The sequence below is a fragment of the Kogia breviceps genome, chromosome 19 (assembly GCF_026419965.1).
Source record: "Kogia breviceps isolate mKogBre1 chromosome 19, mKogBre1 haplotype 1, whole genome shotgun sequence".
In the NCBI taxonomy this organism is placed as follows: Eukaryota; Metazoa; Chordata; class Mammalia; order Artiodactyla; family Physeteridae; genus Kogia; species Kogia breviceps.
Genome location: NC_081328.1, coordinates 2,370,872 through 2,389,441, shown reverse-complemented (window position 1 = coordinate 2,389,441; position 18,570 = coordinate 2,370,872). Strand labels below are relative to the sequence as shown.

At 48.4% G+C, this 18,570-nt stretch overlaps 1 protein-coding gene across 1 annotated transcript in view; it reads left to right on the top strand.

The window, feature by feature from the left end:
- The window catches only part of NCOR1 (nuclear receptor corepressor 1), a 143,134-nt gene that overhangs the window by 121,526 nt on the left and 3,038 nt on the right, over window positions 1–18,570 (top strand). The window contains exons 37-46 of the mRNA XM_059048394.2: window positions 1,900–2,065; window positions 2,372–2,862; window positions 5,294–5,422; window positions 5,786–5,943; window positions 6,121–6,344; window positions 8,760–8,906; window positions 10,988–11,130; window positions 14,964–15,017; window positions 15,478–15,705; window positions 18,376–18,555. Of these exons, the coding sequence (XP_058904377.1) occupies window positions 1,900–2,065; window positions 2,372–2,862; window positions 5,294–5,422; window positions 5,786–5,943; window positions 6,121–6,344; window positions 8,760–8,906; window positions 10,988–11,130; window positions 14,964–15,017; window positions 15,478–15,705; window positions 18,376–18,555 (1,920 nt within the window). The remainder of the gene's footprint in view (window positions 1–1,899; window positions 2,066–2,371; window positions 2,863–5,293; window positions 5,423–5,785; window positions 5,944–6,120; window positions 6,345–8,759; window positions 8,907–10,987; window positions 11,131–14,963; window positions 15,018–15,477; window positions 15,706–18,375; window positions 18,556–18,570) is intronic.

Here is an 18,570-nt window from a genome sequence, read left to right as displayed (position 1 = left end):
GTGAATCAAAAGGACTTCACAGTAACTGGATAATGGGGGGTGAGGAAGAGGTGAGAAACAAGATTGGTCTGCACTTCAGATAGAGCAGGATTAGTGAAAGCAAAGTGATAGTGATTGCTCTGGCCGTAGCTAATCTGACGTGTCTTTGGAAGATGTGTTCTTATCCATGGCGTAGTTGTCATTTTATATTCTGTGAAGTCAAACCATTGATCATGTCCATGTTGTCAGACACTCAGATCAGTACTTAGGAGAACAGACAGAGCACGGAGATGGTGACTGAGAGTGGAGAGTCTGGCTGGAACAAGATATTGGGGGGCAGGTGTGCACGGAGGAGCAGGTCTGTCCCGAGGTGTTTCTGGGAGGGCTGCTAGAGGTGGGGGCAGAGGGGGCCAGAGGCCCACCTGAGAGGTTGGTGCAGAATCAGAGGGTGTCACATTCCCGTGGCCACAGCCGACAGACCCCCTGGATTGAGGAGGGGGCCAAGGCCAGCGGTCGCCTCTGACTTCCTCATACCGTTCCTGGGGCTCTACCTCAAGCAAGTCTGTGGTTGCAAAGCCCAAGTATGTTTAGATGTAACCTATTGTCTGTATATAATTTAAAGAATCAGGGCTTCCCTGGTGGCGCAGTGGTTGAGAGTCCGCCTGCCGATGCAAGGCACACGGGTTCGTGCCCCAGTCCGGGAGGATCCCACATGCCGCGGAGCGGCTGGGCCCGTGAGCCATGGCCGCTGAGCCTGCGCGTCCGGAGCCTGTGCTCCGCAACGGGAGAGGCCGCGACAGTGAGAGGCCCGCATACCGGAAAAAAAAAAAAAAATTTTAAAAAAAGAATCACTAAGTGTCTGACCATAGGAGATGCTTTAATGAATCACGAGGTAGCACCATAATATTGATTATATGTTGGTTGTATAGAAACCATGGGAATTGATTTAATTAAAGAAAGCCAAGTAGAACTCATACATAATTTTTTTAGGAACTGTATCTTAAAAATGCTTGTGATCCCACTGATGAATAACATGCATATTTAAGTCAGTAAAGTACCATTTTTCTCCATCAGACATTTGAAAGGTCGATAAATATCCTGTGTGGAGGTGTGTGAAGAAACACTGATTCTTACACATTGTCAGTGGCATTGTAAATAGGGATAGCTTCTTCAGAGATGTAAAAACGGAAATAGTAACCCCATTTCCAGGAATGTGCCCTGCAGGGCCCTCAGTACCCATGTGAGGTCCGAAGGGAGAAAATTGCTCAGAAGGCTATGCTAGGCGCCTGCTCCGAAGTGAAGACAGGGGTGTTTGCTAGAGCTGCTGGCTCAAGTGGGAAAGTCAGGGTGAGGCCGAGAACCCCAGGAGGTGGGGGAGAGGGTGAAGAGGGGGAACCTGAGACCCTGTGAGTGAAGGAGCTTTGCTGTGGAAGAGGCTCGGCCGAGTGGAGGGAGCCGCAGAGCTGCGGGTGGGTGGGCCGTCTCAGGCCCTGCTGCAGCAGATGTGCATTGTTTGCATTATGGTACTTAGATAGTTGTTGCAAACTTGATTTTGGAAATGAGAAACACGCCAGAGTTTGAGGAAAAATCTGAGAAACGGACTTACCTGATTTGTATTAGTGCCTCATTATTGGTGTTATTTTTATTTCTCTTTGGATTCAAGATAGAAACTTGTCACCAAAATGGAAATGACAGTAAATGGTAGCTGATGATTTTGTTTCAAGTTACTGGTGTGGTTTTATTGCATCTTTATTGGAAAACCCTTATAGAATTTACTTCTAGAAAGACCAGAAAGCAGGGTAGCAAGTTTCTCCCTGTTTTCCTTTCTCCTATGTAGGAATATTAGGAAGGCAGTGATCCCCCAGTGATGCTGTCCAGCCTCTTCCTTATGGCTTGTTTCTTTGTCCCTTTGCCCTGCAGGCTCAGAGCAGCCCGGCCGGCCCAGCAGCCACGGCTACGTTCGCTCACCGTCTCCTTCAGTCAGAGCTCAGGAGACCCTGCTGCAGCAGAGACCCAGCGTTTTCCAGGGAACCAACGGAACCAGCGTGATCACACCTTTGGACCCCAGCGCACAGCTACGGATCATGTAGGTCTCTGTGTACATTTGGACCAAAAATCCCCGTCTTCTGCACACACGCCTTTAAATCTGTGGCTGCGATAGTTTAAGGAGAGTGATGTTTCCTCCTGCTGCACACTGTGTTTCTTGCAGTCCGTCCGTCTCCCCCCGCCCGCCCCAACACACACACACACACACACACACACACACACACACACACACACACACACACAGACACACACACACAGACACACACACACACCCCTCCCTCCCCCACCCCCTGCCCCCCCGGGAGAGCCTCCCCTTCACAGACTTCTGGTTTGGTTTTATTTTCAGGCCGCTGCCTGCCGGGGGCCCTTCCATCAGCCAGGGCCTGCCGGCCTCCCGTTACAATACTGCTGCGGACGCCCTGGCTGCTCTTGTGGACGCTGCAGCGTCTGCTCCCCAGATGGACGTGTCCAAAACAAAAGAGAGTAAGCATGAAGCTGCCAGGTTAGAAGAAAATTTGAGGAGCAGGTCAGCAGCAGTTAGTGAGCAGCAGCTAGAGCAGAAAAGCCTGGAGGCGGAGAAGAGACCCGGTCAGTGTCTGTACACTTCTTCAGCCCTGCCGAGTGGCAAGCCCCAGCCTCATTCTGCAGTAGTTTACCCTGAGGCTGGGAAAGAGAAAGGGCCTCCTCCAAAATCCAGATATGAGGAAGAGCTAAGGACCCGAGGGAAGACTACCATTACCGCAGCTAACTTCATAGACGTGATCATCACCCGGCAGATTGCCTCGGACAAGGACGCAAGGGAACGCGGCTCCCAGAGTTCAGACTCTTCCGGTAGCCGTATGTATCTCAACCCGACCTCGCACTGTGGTACCGAGTACGGAATTACTTGATTCTTTAGGGAAAGCAGAACCGTACGGTGTAAAGAAATTCTAATCTTGGCAGTAAATGTAATGGAAAGGTTTTGTGGGTTAGGGGTGCAAAGTGTCTCTTCTGCTGTTACAACTCTTTAAATACCAGAGTGTCTTACGTGTACCTGTCAAGGTGTTTTCCATGAGAAGCCGTGCGCTTTGTGGAGATAAGGTTGGAAGGGAGATGATAGAGGTGGAGCTCGCTAACATCTTCAGGCTCTGGAAGGTGATGGATGTGTCATCAGGCGTGGCGCTACCAAGGCCTCATTCCTCGAGAAACGTTTCCTGGGATGTGGTTCAGTGTTTAGGCCGATACCCCAAAGCCTCTAGTATTCTTTTTCTAAGATACAGATTTTTTTAAAAGCGAGACCACCTTGTTGGTAATCATTATTATCGGCAATTGGCATTTCTTGCAAGTTGGATTTTGACCAAGTCTGGTTAGTCACTTTGATATCCTCCCTGTTAAGTGTAAGAATTCACAAATCTACAGTAAAATGCTAGAAAAGTAACTTTAAATTTATTTTAACTACAGCCTAAATTCTATATAGAATTCCTGGAGGAACAGGCCAGTAGTTAAACGAGTATCCATTAATACTGAAGTAATTTAACCATACGTAGTAATCTCTCATTTCCAGTAATGAACTGAGTAGAGTCGGAGACAGTGACCTGTGGGCCCCATGCACCAGCATGCAATGCATCATTCTGTTTAGTTAGTTCCACGCCTAGTTGTAACCTATTTGGGTAAATACCCCATTGCTGAGGTTTTTGGAGACAAGTGGGGGGCAGCTTGGTAGCCTGTTGTGTAAACGAAAGACATCCTTTAGCCTGGACTATGAAAGTCAGCCCAATAGGTATTATCCATGCAGAAAATGTGGAAGATCCCTAGTTGTATGACTAGGCCTTTCGGAGGGAAGTCACCAGCACACATCTGGTGACCCAACCTGGGGCCTATCGAATGCTCGCTAATCACCCGACGACACTTCTTTTCCGTTTGCGTCACAGAATGTCTGAGAGCAGAGAGTCTGGCTGCTTTTCTGAGTGTTTATATCTTTTCATCACTGAGTCAGTTCCTTGCGTGAAGCCCACAGGCTCTTCACAGTTACCAGCGTGCCCTCCAGTTTCTCCTCTCCAGAGCCTCCCCGCCCCCTCTTCAGGCATCAAGAACAGTGCGCTCCCAGAGTAGCGCCAGGCCTCCCGTGACCGTGCGTTGGATGTGGGGAGCAGGTGAGGAGGATGCTGGCACCTGAACAGCGATGAATGCCCACTGCGGAGTAGCAGCAATTACTTTGAATACAGTGACTTATTTCAGTTCTCCAAAGATAATTTCCACCCCGCTTACCAGGTTTCTGTCCCGAGTGTACTACAGCCAGGTTACCGCAGCTTCCGTGGCCTGGTGGGGGGCAGGAGAGGGCTGTTGAGATGAGGTTGGAGGAGTGGGTGGTGGTCTAGCAGCAGAGTTCATTCCCACCTTCTGCCTGTGTCCAGGACCCATCATCGCCTGACCACGCTTGCTGATCTGGCCAGGGTCGTACACCCTTTGGGCCTCTGACCGTTTCCTCAGGTGCTTCAGTGCACCCAGAGGTGCACACAGCACTCGCGAGTCAGAAGGTTCCTGAGCAGGAGGTCACAGCCCCCCGACGCCCCCGTTCTCGGCTCTCAGGCCATGGCAGGACTGAGAAAAGTACCTGGACCCCTAACTGCATAGACCCTCAGTTTCCTTGGGAACCGCATCGTAGAAGGGCCTTGCCCTGGCATGTGCATCCTCCCTTTCTGTTAACACAACAGAGTGACTTTGCTTCCCTGCAGACATTCCCTACCATTTGTTTATCTTCACAGTGTAATGTGGTGCTAAAAAATGGGAGTAATTTTTGTCAGCAGTACTCAGTGATTTGAGAAAATCATTATGTGATGTTACTTCATCTACAGCTTTAAAGTCGTCCTGGTAAAGAAGAGCTGACTGTCCCACAGAATGGAAACGCCTGGAAACAGTGCACTGTTGACATCTACTCTCTCGTTGGTTTAATCCCTTCCGATGAGTTTCCTGGTGATTTTCTTTTCCAGCCCCCAGGAGAACGTCAAGCTCTGTTTCTGTTCTGCCTCACCTAAAGGTCTTAGAGCCCACAGACTTTCAGGAAACTCCGTACCCTGCCCGGATTAGGAGTCCGAGGAAGCGCCTACTGACCTTTGACACCATGCATTGACCTCGTTGTTTTGTTTGTTTATTTGTTTTCCATTGACCTGAGGTGCCACTGAACATTTCTCAGTAAAAACTGAAAATCTGCAGATAGGTTTGAAGAGCTTGGACTTACGAGACTTTTCATAGGATTCGTTTTAAAATAGATTCTTTTCTTTTCTTCAAGTATCTTCTCACCGGTATGAAACACCTGGCGACGCCATTGAGGTGATAAGCCCTGCCAGCTCCCCCGCGCCGCCCCCCGAGAGGCTGCAGGCCTACCAACCGGAGGTCGTGAAGGCGAGCCAGGCAGAAAGTGGGTCTTTGCGTGTTTTCACACTTGCTTCTCCTTGCCTGTCCAGAGCGCGTTGAGAAATAGCCCGTTGTGTTTGAGGGTGAAATCTTGTACGAGGCTAGAAACACGTACAACTTTGCAAACTGCTCTCGCGGAAAACCGTTTCTAAGCCATTATTGATGACTTTTCTGTGTATATTTTAATGATAATAGTTGATACTAGTTTTGTTTGCTAGTCTTCTGATTTCTCTCAGTGAATAAATATTTTTTCTTCAAAATTAAGACATGAATTCCCTTCCATGTGTTTCTCTGCGTTATGTTTAATCTTTGCTCGTGAGTGAAAGGCGGGCCTCCCTGGAGTAAGACATCTGTCTGTCCCCGTTAGACGAAGCCTGCAGGCAGTACGAAGGACCGCTGCACCACTATCGGCCGCAGCCGGAGTCACCCTCCCCGCAGCCGCCACCACCCCCGTCTTCACAGGCCGAGGGGGTGGGGCCGGTGCCCAGGACACACCGACTCATCACACTTGCTGATCACATCTGTGTAAGTTTCTCACTCTTCTTACTAGTTTTTGTTTCGTTTTGTTTTGTTTTTTAAAGAAAGATCATGTAGGAGGCACATTTCACGTAGAATCACAATAAAGTTGTCTAGATTTTTTACGCTACACTTTTTTGAAAGTACTCAGTGGCTCTAACTGATTCCTTCTTCTCTCACGCACAGCAAATTATCACGCAAGATTTTGCTAGAAATCAAGTTCCCTCGCAGCCTCCCCAGCAGCCTCCCACTTCTACATTCCAAAATTCACCATCTGCTTTGGTGTCTACACCCGTGAGGACTAAAACATCAAACCGCTACAGCCCAGAATCCCAGTCTCAGTCTCTTCACCATCAAAGACCAGGTGCCAGGGTCTCTCCGGAAAATCTTGTGGACAAATCCAGGGGAAGGTATGATCTTTATTTTAAGCCATACGTAAATTTCTCAACAGTAAAACAGTTTGTATCTCCAAGTTAGGAGATTCATTTCTTATACCTAAAGTTATTTTACCTTCATTCCCTGGAAAGTGTAAATGAGGGTTTTTTCTCTGTATATTATTCTTGGAATGTCTACTGGGCAGTTTGGTCCTATACCTTTTTGTTACGTATTCACAAGTTGATTGCTCTGCTCTGTGGGTTTGCAAAGACACGAAGAATGTGTGGTTTGGTGGTAATGTCGGGACACTTGGCCTGGTTCTTCAGAATCCTAAGAATGTTCAGATGTTTCGGAAGCTGACATTAAATAAAGTGAGGCCTCTAAGAGAGGCACCACGAGAGGAAACACGTTTATACGCAGGGCTACTTGGTAAAGAGCATGTCTTCTCCCCCAGTGCTCTGCATTTGGAAGTTTAAAAAATGGACGCAGGGCTGTTCGTTCAAGGTAGTAGACTAAGTGTTGGGGCATGTGAGTTGACGTAGAGCAGCATGAGCGTTCATGAAGTTCATAAAAATACTGAGGACAAGACTGGGGTGTCAGCAGGTCAAAGATTCTGCAGACACACGGCAGGGTCGGTGACCCAGAGCAGCGGGAGCCACAATTCAGCCTGCGGCCGAGGTGGCTCTCCAGCCTGCCTTCTGACCCCCAAGCTAGCAGAGGACGTAGGTGGGAAGAATAACTTATTTAAGAAGCTGAATGTGCTCATTGGGGAAAAACAGCAACTTTATTGTGGGAGTTTTTGAACACACAGAAGTAGAGAGGACAGTGTAAGATGCCACCGTGCATCCATCACCCACCTTCAAGATCATCAGCACAGAACCAGCTTGTTTCATCTTATCCCCACTTGCCCTACCCTCAGACCAGGTTGTTTTGAAACGAATCTCAAATGACATAATCATTTCAAGAAGCTGGATGATCTTAAGGATAAGATGAAAACCCATTCTCTTTTAACAAAAGCGAAAAAAACAAAGAAGAGAACTTGTTATCAAAGAAGAACAGAAAGCTATAGCAGAGTCATTCATGGTATATTCTTGATACGAAGTACTACGTAGATTTTGAACAGCTGATGGCATTTTTGAAAAGAAAATCCTTTTGACTTTTTCACTTGTAATTTCTGCATCACTACACCTGTACATTTGAATGAGGAACGTTACATTTCTTTCATTGGTTTTACTCGGATTACCTGGTTTTACAGTTTAAAATGTTTCCAAAGTCCATAGTGTTGTAAAACACCATTAACTGATTTTTCAGTCTCTGAGCAAAACACAGAGGAGTTTCTTTAGAGTTTTAGAACAGAATGTAAATGCTGTAAATCACATAAAAATGGCTGAGTATGCTGCATGTACAGTTAAAGTAGACAAACTACAGATTAAAATAAAATGGGCAACAACATAGAGAAGGTAGTCAAGCTCTTCATCTTTCATGGAAGGAAACTCATAGATACTGTTTCAAGTTCTGATACCTCAAGAAAGGTATAAGATTGATTATTTAGATGATATAGAGGTGACCACCAAAGAACTAAAAGAAAAATGGTCAAAAATAGCCACCTCTAAGAATTGGATGGGGTGAGACTGGGGAAAGAAATGACAAATAATACATATATATAATTATACTTACCTATAATAGTAATAAAAGCAGATATTAAAGGTCACAGATGGCTTTTAATATGTACAGTCACTAGGGCTTCCCTGGTGGCACAGTGGTTGAGAGTCCACCTGCCGATGCAGGGGACGCGGGTTCGTGCCCCGGTCCGGGAAGATCCCACGTGCCGCAGAGCGGCTGGGCCCGTGGGCCATGGCCACGGAGCCTGCGCGTCCGGAGCCTGTGCTCCACAATGGGAGAGGCCACAACGGTGAGAGGCCCGTGTACCGCAAAAAAAAAAAAAAGAAAAAATGTACAGTCACTAAACCAAAAACTTTTTTGGGCCCAAGCAGTGTTCATCTCACACCATCCTTACAACATGGTGTCCAGAGGAAGAACATTAAATTGCAGGTGTCAGGGTGGCGCTCAAGTCCTTTGTCTTTTAACTTAATGGGGAAGTAACCTGATAGGTCCTGGCTCGAAATCAGCAACAAGACCCTGGAGGGCTCAGTGGAGTAGCTGGCCAGGGGCACGAGGGGTCCGGTGCTGGGCAGTGACCTCCGCACAGAGCCCGGGCTGCGGCCCGTCCCCGGCCCCGTCTGTCATGTGACTCCGTGTGCCTGGACAAGGCAACAGTAACAAGACTTTTTCAAAATAACTAGGTCCAGAGTGAGTATACAAGGCCACTCTGATACGTATTGCCAACTTCTGGTCCTTGAAATGACTGAAGTAACGAGGTAACCAGTTCCTGTTCAGGGTAAGCCGCAGGTGAGCCCTGGGAAGACTGTCTAATGTTTTGTATGTTCCAGTATCAGGCCTGGAAAGTCCCCAGAGAGGAGTCACGTCTCTAGCGAGCCCTACGAGCCCATCTCCCCACCCCAGGTTCCAGTTGTGCACGAGAAACAGGACAGCGTGCTGCTCCTGGCCCAGCGCGGAGCCGAGCCTGCGGAGCAGAGGTGCCTGTGCGCGCGCTGCATGCCTTCCGTTTTCCCTCTTCCGGGTCATGCGTCAGGGGGATCGTTTTGTTTCTGTTTTCCTAGTGACCTAATGCGCCAGTGGATTTTAATGAAAAAATTGTAATATTTAAATAGGTCATAGGGCTTCCCTGGTGGCGCAGTGGTTGAGAATCCGCCTGCCGATGCAGGGGACACGGGTTCGAGCCCTGGTGTGGGAGGATCCCACGTGCCGCGGAGCGGCCGCGGCTGGGCCCGTGAGCCATGGCCGCTGAGGCTGCGCGTCCGGAGCCTGTGCTCCGCAACGGGAGAGGCCACAACAGTGAGAGGCCCGCGTTCCGCAAAAAAAAAAAAAAAAAAAAAAAAAATCAACAACTTTCCTATATGTCAGCAATATCGTCAGAAAATAAAATGAGTTAGGAGGGCTTCCCTGGTGGCGCAGTGGTTGGGAGTCCGCCTGCCGATGCAGGGGACACGGGTTCAAGCCCCGGTCCGGGAGGATCCCACGTGCCGCGGAGCGGCTGGGCCTGTGAGCCGCGGCCGCTGCGCCTGCGCGGCCGCAGCCTGTGCTCCGCAATGGGAGAGGCCACAGCAGTGAGAGGCCCGGGTACCGCAAAAAAAAAAAAAAAAAAAAAAAGTCTAAATAGGTCATAGAACATAATTGTTCATTATTCTCCTTGAAGTTAAGTCGTCCTAGATCTTATTTTTAAAAGCTTGCTGTCTGTGTGGTCGCTGAACCCCTCTTGAGTGCTTGCCGGGCTGCGAGTGGAAGGGGGGGGTCACAGTGAGCCGCTGGGCTGCTTGCTGTGTGTTCTCTTCGCAGTTTCTGACCCTAACCCAACCCTAGGAATTATTAGATTCTTATTCCCATTTGGTTTAGACGCCTTGGACTTGGCCCCTGCCTGGTCCACTTCCACCAGCGATCTGTCGAGAGCTCAAGTGGGCTCGAGCTCTTACTCGGTTGCGAGCGCGGCCTTGAGCTTCTCTGTGGCCAGGTTCCCGCCCCTCACCCCGCCTGCTGCCGCTCCACCCTCACGCCTCCCTCCCTGTGCCCCGAGTTCCCTCATCTGAACTCGTGCTGTCTGCTTGGTGTGGAACACCCTCCTCTGATGCTCTGATTTCCTGGTGAGCAGATGAAGTGAGAGGGAGTCCAGCTTTAGACCGAGGTCTGTCTCACTCCATACCATTAGTGCGTTTCTTAACCATGTGTCATAGTTACCTGCTTGTTGTATATACTAATAGGCAACCAAAGAGAGGTTGGTACCTTTCAAGGAAATGAGGACCAAATCCAGTTTTGGAAAGGGAATGATGTTAAATTTCATTATACGTTTACATGTTTCCCCTAAGCCTGTGAGTTTTCTGAGGACAGAGACCACGTCTTAGTCATTTTTCTTTGTCTTCCTTGGATACAGTAGGTGTTCTCATGTTTGAGTGATGGACCAGATTAAATTATCAGCACCTTTCCATATGTTCTGTTACCGTCTCTGGCACTAGTTAGATCCTGGGTCGTCCTGCACTGGTAGAGGAAACTTGTTTTTCTAAATGTGTTAGTATAGGAAGCTGCCAGTGAAATATGAAAGGAAGTCTTTGTGCGAAACTCGGCTCATCTGGTGGCAGGCTTGAAAAGATTCTAATAAATAGGTAATTTTTTCCTACATTGTAGTTATTCTGTTCAAGTCTAATTGTGGCTTAGGTGTGAGTGCTTGCGATTTTATAGGCAGCTGTGCTAGTAGACAATTTTATTGTACTTCAAAGTAATTCTGCTCGTGAAATAGTTCTCAGCTTACATAGTAACCCTAAGTATATCAGTGCCTGTGCTGTTGAGCAGACAGAATCGTGACGAGTGTTCCCATTAATGTCCGTCCACTCTTCGCTAAGAATCTCGGTTCTAGGTTATCTCTACTCCAGTCCTCATTTTCTGATGTCATCTTTGTGTCCTCAGATGTGATGTCCTCACTGGCTTTTGGTCACACAGTGTCCTTAGGCTGTCAGCACACGCAGATGGGGCGGGACTCTGGGACTGGTACTGGCACGGGCTGCGGAGCAGGAGTGCATGATGGTAACACACGTGACTGTCCCGACAGGAATGATCCCCGATCACCAGGGAGTATCAGCTACTTGCCTTCATTCTTCACCAAGCTGGAAAGCACCTCACCCATGGTTCAATCCAAGAAGCAGGAGATCTTTCGTAAGTTGAACTCCTCTGGTGGAGGTGACTCTGATATGGGTAAGTGGGATTTCTTTCATGAACCCCCAATAAAATGTGCATTAGTAACGGTATCCCCAGTGTGGCCTCTCATGTAATCCTTGGGTTCGAAGGCTCTGACGGGCATCTGTTCAAGCACAGCAGATCCTGAAGCTCCTTCCCAAATGTCTGCGGGCACGAGAGGATCTCCTGTTAGGGAGCAAGCGCTTGCCCCTTTCCGCAGCCCTCCATTTTCTCTTGGAACAAGTGCCGGGTCTAGGACGTTTGTTTCTCACGTGGGGCGGGATTAGCCCTCCGCTGTTCTCTGCCCTGGTCCGCGTCTTGTCCGTGCAGGCTGTCCCAGCTGTCTGCAGACAGGTCGCGCCCTTCCAGTCTCGTCTTTACACGCACCCCAGATTCAGTGGTTGTCCATCAGGTGGCCTGGTCCTCAGCATTCCTGCCATCCCAAGTGTTCTTCACGAAAAACGCTTTACTCGGCTTAGCCTTTAAGTAGGTTCTGAGTACTGTGGTAGGACCCACACCACATTCATCATTTTAAGGGGGTCTGGGGTCGTATTAGGGTTTTTTGACAACCTGTGTGCTGTTAAGTTCCAGTGCACTTAATGTTGGTACAGATACCAAGCCTCCTGAGATGAGCTGCCCTTGAGCCTCCCCTTGCTGTCCTTCTGTGTCGCCCCGCCCCCGCCAAGCATGGAATGAGGCCCTCTGTGCCGGCTCCTTTTCTGCCCTGCCGGTGTCTTTGTGGGTGGCGTGCGAATCTGCTAAACCCGCCACCTAGGACGGTGCCAACATCAGGAGCAGCAGCCGCCACAGCTCCACGTGCAGCACTGCTGTGCTCCAGGCACCGTTCTAAGCGGGAATATATAGAGACTCCTGTCATCTTCATAACAAACCCTACACGCCACGTGCTGGAATCATCTCCGCTTGGTAGATGAGGAAGCTGAGACTCGGGTTTCATAACCGTTGCAAGTTACATAACTAGTGACTTGGGCTGTGGTTCAGACTCAGGAATTCCAGCTCCAGAGTCCATGCTTCCAGTAGTTCTGCACTTGGCGTCCTCACCCAGGCCGCTGGTAAATGTCCCCGGGATAGAGCTCTGGGGCATCCAGGCCTTTCCGTAGGGTGGATATGCACGTGCCTGCTGTTTTCAGCTCTCGTGCCACCACCCAGGCTTACTCGTGGTCCTTTCCTCATGTGTATCCAGTGGTGCAGAAGCTGTGTGGGATGCACTGTAGAATCCAGGCCTCGTACAGTCTGCTTTATTTCTGGGCTACCTGCTATAAACTGCCAGGTGGAGGTGTGTTTGCATCTGTGACACTTTGTGATTAATAAAGGCCAGATGTCCCAGAGAGAAAAAGAGGAGCACAGTGTCACTGGTGGTTTGTGTAGTTATCCTAGCTCTTGATTACTAGATTCTCTTTTTAAATGGCAACAAATCATCTGAAAGAAATGCTTTAGAAGGCTGACCAGAGTTGCCCTCAGGCGTACAGATATTCTTTCTTTCTTCGTCTTCAGGAAAAAATTCTTCTTGCTAGGAGAATGCTGTGTGTGAGTTGAAGAAGCCTGCTTGACAGCTGTCTTCTCTCTCCTAGCGCTCCCCGTTGTCCGTAGGCAGTAGTAGCGTGCTCGCTCATTCGCTCGGTCACCCTTTATCGAGCAGGGCGCCTGCTGGGTGCTTTCAGAGGGACAGATGGTCTCTATTCTGTGAAAATGTAATAATGAAACAAGTAACTTGAACAGAAGGTAAATTTCATTCATGTTGTAAGGCAAGTACTGACAAAACTTGCTTTAGTTTGGGATTCCTGATTGTGGACAGGGACAGTTAAGGGGTTGTACTACGGGGCCAGTGGGCTCGTGGGACCCCAGGCACACGGGGTTCTCACCAGGAAGCAGAACTGAGAAAGCCAAGCCCTGGGCAACCAAGACAGCTTCACTTCACCTCAGGGCTCCCACCGAGGACATCAGTGCCTTTACTCTGCAAAAAAAACTTCATGCTTTAAAACTTACTTTATCTCTCTGCCGCTGTTGACATTAGTGACCCACTTCCGTCTTGCAGAAATGCTTTTCTTCTCTTGGCTTTCAGGTACTGCTTTCTCCTGTTTTTTTCTCTACTTCTTTGACCATGTCTTATGTCTTCTTAGAAGCTAGGTCTTGCTTTGCCTGGCTCTTGCATGCTGGTTTTCCAGTTTCTCCTCTTTGCACTGTATCCTCTGAGTCATTTATTTCATCCACTCTGGCGGTTTGCACTGTGTGCTGAAAACTCCCAAACTTGTATCTGGAGTTCAGCTTTTTCTACTGAGCTCTACTTACAGATCTTTGCTGCCCTCATTTCTTCTCGAATGTCCTACTGGCTCCTCAAATGTCTACAATGACTTCCCATGCTAGCTCTCCTCACAGAGACCTCTGTTCCCCCCGCTCCTCCTCCACGGTTCCCTCACGAGGCTCCGCAAATCGCTCTCCCCGGGCGCTGTCCGTGGTCTTCGCCCCGGGGCTGCTTCTCCTGCTGTCACGTCAGCCTCAGCGGCTCCTGAGTGCCTGGCTGCCTCTCCCTTGTCCCCTCGTAAGCCCCACACCAGGGGCCCTCAAACTTCACCACCCATCACAGTCACCTGGAGGGCCTGTTAAAACGCGCGCCCTCGGGGCTGCAGGAATCTCGGAAACCAGCACTTTGCTAAGCTCCCCAGGCGATTGGGACCTGATGGCCCCCGAAAGTACCCGCTGACCTGTGAGCTGCACAGCTGAAGGGAGGAGTGCATTTTCAGTCCAGTATCTCAGTGTTATCGTTGGTTGAACAATATGAAATTGTCTTCATATGGCCATTTCTGAGCAATATGAAGGTGATCTTATTATTCAGCCACATAATCGCGCAGTAAATATCTGTGAAATGAGTGAGTCCTATTCCCCAGGTTTTGTGGTAACTACCAGGCCGGCCCTGCCACCTGTGCTATTTCAAGTTCAGTTCACTACCATCTCCTGACCTGTACGTGGGGAGCCAGCACCGTGTGGTCCCGGCCGTGCAGTCTTCCTGGAGCCTCCTCCTCCCGCCCGGACAGTTTTCCCTGATCCCGGAAGTCAGCGTCTGGGCTCACATGCGCTCCCCATCTGCACGGACGGGCCCCCCTTCTGGGGTCTTGCCCCAAACTGCACGTTCTTCTCTGGGACACCGGTCGTTTATAGCCACCGACTTTACTTCCTACATTCTTTCTCTTTCAAAGTCTCAGCATCAAGTTGGAAGATGTGATGAAAACACCGTTCATGTCCCCAAATTCCTTCTGTTTCTGGCACAGTGTGCTTTACAAGTAGCTCCCAGGCTCTCCCAGCTGTTGTCATTCAAACTGAGCAAATGACAGAGTGCACAGTTAGCAGGAATGAACAGAACCCACAGGAAGAGTCTTTATCTCATCCTGGGACCAAAAAAGTAGTTTCCAGGTAACCACAGCAGGGACACACACGGTCGTGTTCATGCCTTTCACGGGGCGTCTTTCCCCCGGATCGGATCTCAAACTCGGATATTTGCAGGGTCTTCTCAGAGTCACTGTCTCTTCCCCGGCGAGCCTGGGTTCCTGTTCTGAGGGCAGCTTTTTTCCCTCTGTGTGTTTTCTCCAGCACTGCAAAAGTTCCTTTCCTTCCTGGGCTATAGTATAGTACTCCTGTTCTGATTTCTTACTTTCTGATTTCTTTAAAAAAAAAAAATGATTTCTTTCACTTTATCTTCACTTACTGGGTGAAAAATAAAGTTGAGATCATGGAAAATAAGAAGGTTAATTTTATTGTAGGATTTTTTTGAGACTTTATCTCTTTCGATGTATGTGATTATCCCATCTCAATTAACTTGAATGTTTGTTTAAATACAGCAGCTGCTCAGCCAGGAACTGAGATCTTTAACTTGCCGGCAGTCACCACCTCAGGTAAGATTCAAAAGACACTGTTTGCCAATAGGAAACTGGTACGGTAGCAGTCAGTCCAGCAAATAGGTACTGAATACTGACTGCATACGGGAAACTGCTCCAGGAAAGCTCATCATTTAGTCAGGGAGGGAGGGGAGTCAATGGCGGTAAATAATGAGTTGAGATTCAGTAAGTACTTGTTGAAAAGATAAACGAAGAAAGAGAATCAAAACTATTAAAGAGAGAAGAAAGCCGCCCTCGAGTAACTCTCACACAAGTGGGTGCCTGATTTAACAAAGAAAAACACATTGCCCGTGAGTTAACGCTCGCTGGACTTGGCTGGACTTAGCCGGCCTCCACGTGGGCTCTGTGCTGTAGGCACCTTGCCAGGTGCTGCGTGTCCTGGGGGTGGGGGGGCCGGGCTCCTGTCTCCCGACGCGCCCTCAGAATCAGGCCGACGCGTCGTGCTCGTCTTTTGCAGGCTCCGTGAGCTCCCGAGGTCATTCCTTTGCTGACCCTGCCAGCAACCTCGGGCTGGAGGACATCATCCGGAAGGCGCTCATGGGGAGCTTTGAAGACAAAGTGGAGGACCACGGGGTCGCCGTGCCCCAGCCCCTGGGGGGGGTGCCCGGTGGCGGTGGCGCCGGCGCCTCGGTGGTGCCCAGCGGGGAGGCCCGCCGAGAGGAAGGGGACCCGTCACCTCACTCAGGTAAAGGGCTCACTTCCGTGCTCTTCTGCCGCCCTTCCCAAGAAAAAGCCAATTTATACGCCAGGTTCTAACGGACCACTAAGAGATTTAGGTGCTCAGAGTCACCTCTGAAGGTTTTAGTTACTTAAACCAAGTCTTTTTTTTAACCTGCTCAGACGTGTTAGTAATATGAAATTTAAAAGGATGAAAATTTTTACGCACGTCACCCTCCAGCATATCAGTGTTCGTTTTTGCTTGCATCTAGTCCTTATCTGTATACATACATTGTAATTGTAATACAAGTGCAATTCCATGTTCTGCTTTTCTTTTTTTTCAGTGTGCTTGCTGTGACACCTCTTTTTTTAAAGTAACTTTTAAAAATTTATTTCTTTTTATGGCTGTGTTGGGCCTTCGTTTCTGCGCGAGGGCTTTCTCTAGTTGCGGCGAGCGGGGGCCACTCTTCATCGCGGTGCGCGGGCCTCTCGCTGTCGCGGCCTCTCGTTGCGGAGCACAGGCTCCAGATGCGCAGGCGCAGTAATCGTGGCTCACGGGCTTAGTTGCTCCGCGGCACGTGGGATCTTCCCAGACCAGGGCTCGAACCCGTGTCCCCTGCATTGGCAGGCGGATTCTCAACCACTGCGCCACCAGGGAAGCCCCATATTCTGCTTTTGAATCAAAGTAACTTACTCTTTTAACAAAAATGACAGGCTCAGTATAAAAGAATGTTAAGCCACAGAAAAGAGTAAGGGAGAAAAACCAGATCACATCGTCTAGAAAGCTACTGTTGTTGTTTACATAAAAGGAGAGCTTATTGGAATGAGATAATTTTATGCATTCTATTAAAAGTAAGCACACAAAAACCAGGACTCTACTCTTTATATATGTATATATAACCTTTTTTCTTAATCCTTTGAGAATATCTTTTGTACCTTAAAAACTACCTGAAGGTCAGAAACATTTCAAGTTTAGTTTATTTTCCTGTTATGGTCAAACAAACGATCTCACTAAGGTTAAGAAAAAGATAAAGAGATTAGGGGTTTTAGTTATTATCTTTTTACATATATATGTTAATTTTAGGACAATATGAATTTACTTCCTGCTCTAAAAGATGAGCCACTGTCTCTCATCTCTGCCCTAACCTTCTGATTTTTATTAAGTGTGTGTGTTTTAAGGTTGTAGTATTGGTGACTTACACAATTAGTTATCCTGGTTACATAACCTTTCTATCACGGCGTTTCTTTCTGGTAAGGTTTTCACACCCTGTTTTCTCCAAAGGCTGCTGTATCCTGAGGTGCGTGCATGACAGCGTCTTCTTGCTGCCTTTATGTTTGAGACGGCGGCTTGGCGGGTTATGATACTCAGCATGTACTTTTCTCAAAACATCCCGTAGACACTGTTAGGCTTTTTTCTGGCATTCGTTGTTGTATAAAAAAATAAGACCAGATGTCTCCCCGCCAGCACCTTTGTTTGGTGGCGACTCTCTGCGCAAAGAATCCTTTTTCACCTTGATTTCAGTAAATGTATCCTGGGTGTGTTGGTGTTCCTCACCCTGTATCACAGCAGGGCGTGACCAACCCCTTCCGGTCGATTTCTGCATTCAGGGAAATGGTCTATCAAATGTTCCTCTTAGTTTTTCTCTTTCTTTTCGGGGCCCTCCATTTCAGACTTACCTTTTTTGCTGGATAGTCTTTGTCCTCTGTATCTGTTAACCTTCTAATTATTTTAGTCATTGATCTTTTTCTGTTGCTTTTACTGCGAGTCTCTCAAATTTTTCCTTTGCACTGGTAATTCCCCTTCCCTCGTGTCTATTCTGACCCTTGCTGTTCTGTCTTTTGTTTCCTGCGCCCTTTCGCCCCTTTCATTTTGGTTATCTATTCTTTGAGCTTCTTTCTTAAACTGGCCTCATGTATTCCAAAGTTTTCTCCAGTGTTTGAATCACCTTCCCTGCCCCCGCCCATTTCTTTATTACATTCTCTTCCTTATCATCAAGGATTTGCATTTCTTCTTTTTCCAGATAGTTGGAGGGGTCAAAGTTGCTTTCTGTTCCTTTTTTCTATACCTCGAAGGACTGTGGGCAGGGTGAAACTGTTCTGCTAGGGCTGAGGAAAACATTTGCTGGTGACCTGGACCCTGATCTCTTCTGAGATCTTTTTAACGTTTTGTTCTAGAGCCCACTTGGGGCTTCCCACTCCTGCGAACTTCTGCGGAGTTCATCAGCTGTACAGCCTGGAGAAGCAGAAAGGGCCACCTTGACTTGTCAGGCTCTGCTGAGGTCCAGTAGTGCCCTGAAGGGGCTGCTGTTCTACCATTTTTTTCCTCCTCTGTAAACTGGTGGGGGAGGAGAAAGTGAGGATTTAAGATTTTTGTCAGCCAGCTTCCATTTCCTTAAGCAGTTTCTGTGCTCCAAGGCCAAGAAAGGAATGATGTTCCAGAAATGCTAGTTCCTTGATTACATGTTTTTGAGTTCATGGCATGAGGACATACCCCTTTTTGACTTCAGCTGCTGTAAGTAAATTCTGGCTTTCTTTCAAATATTACTTTTTTACTTCATTAGGCACTAGGGTTTGGATTCTTCATGCTACCATTTTGCTTCCTTCACTTAGCATTAGATAATCATCAGCGTTTTGGTAGATTTTAAAGTTGAGAACATAATTACTAAATATCAGCAGTAATAATTTATTTCACTTTTAGGAGGAGTTTGCAAACCAAAGCTGATCGGCAAGTCAAACAGCAGGAAATCGAAATCTCCCATCCCGGGGCAAGGCTACTTGGGAGCTGAACGGCCCTCGTCGGCCTCCTCGGTGCACTCAGAAGGGGATTACCACAGGCAGACGCCAGGCTGGGCCTGGGAGGACAGGCCTTCCTCGACAGGTGAGGAGCTGCTGG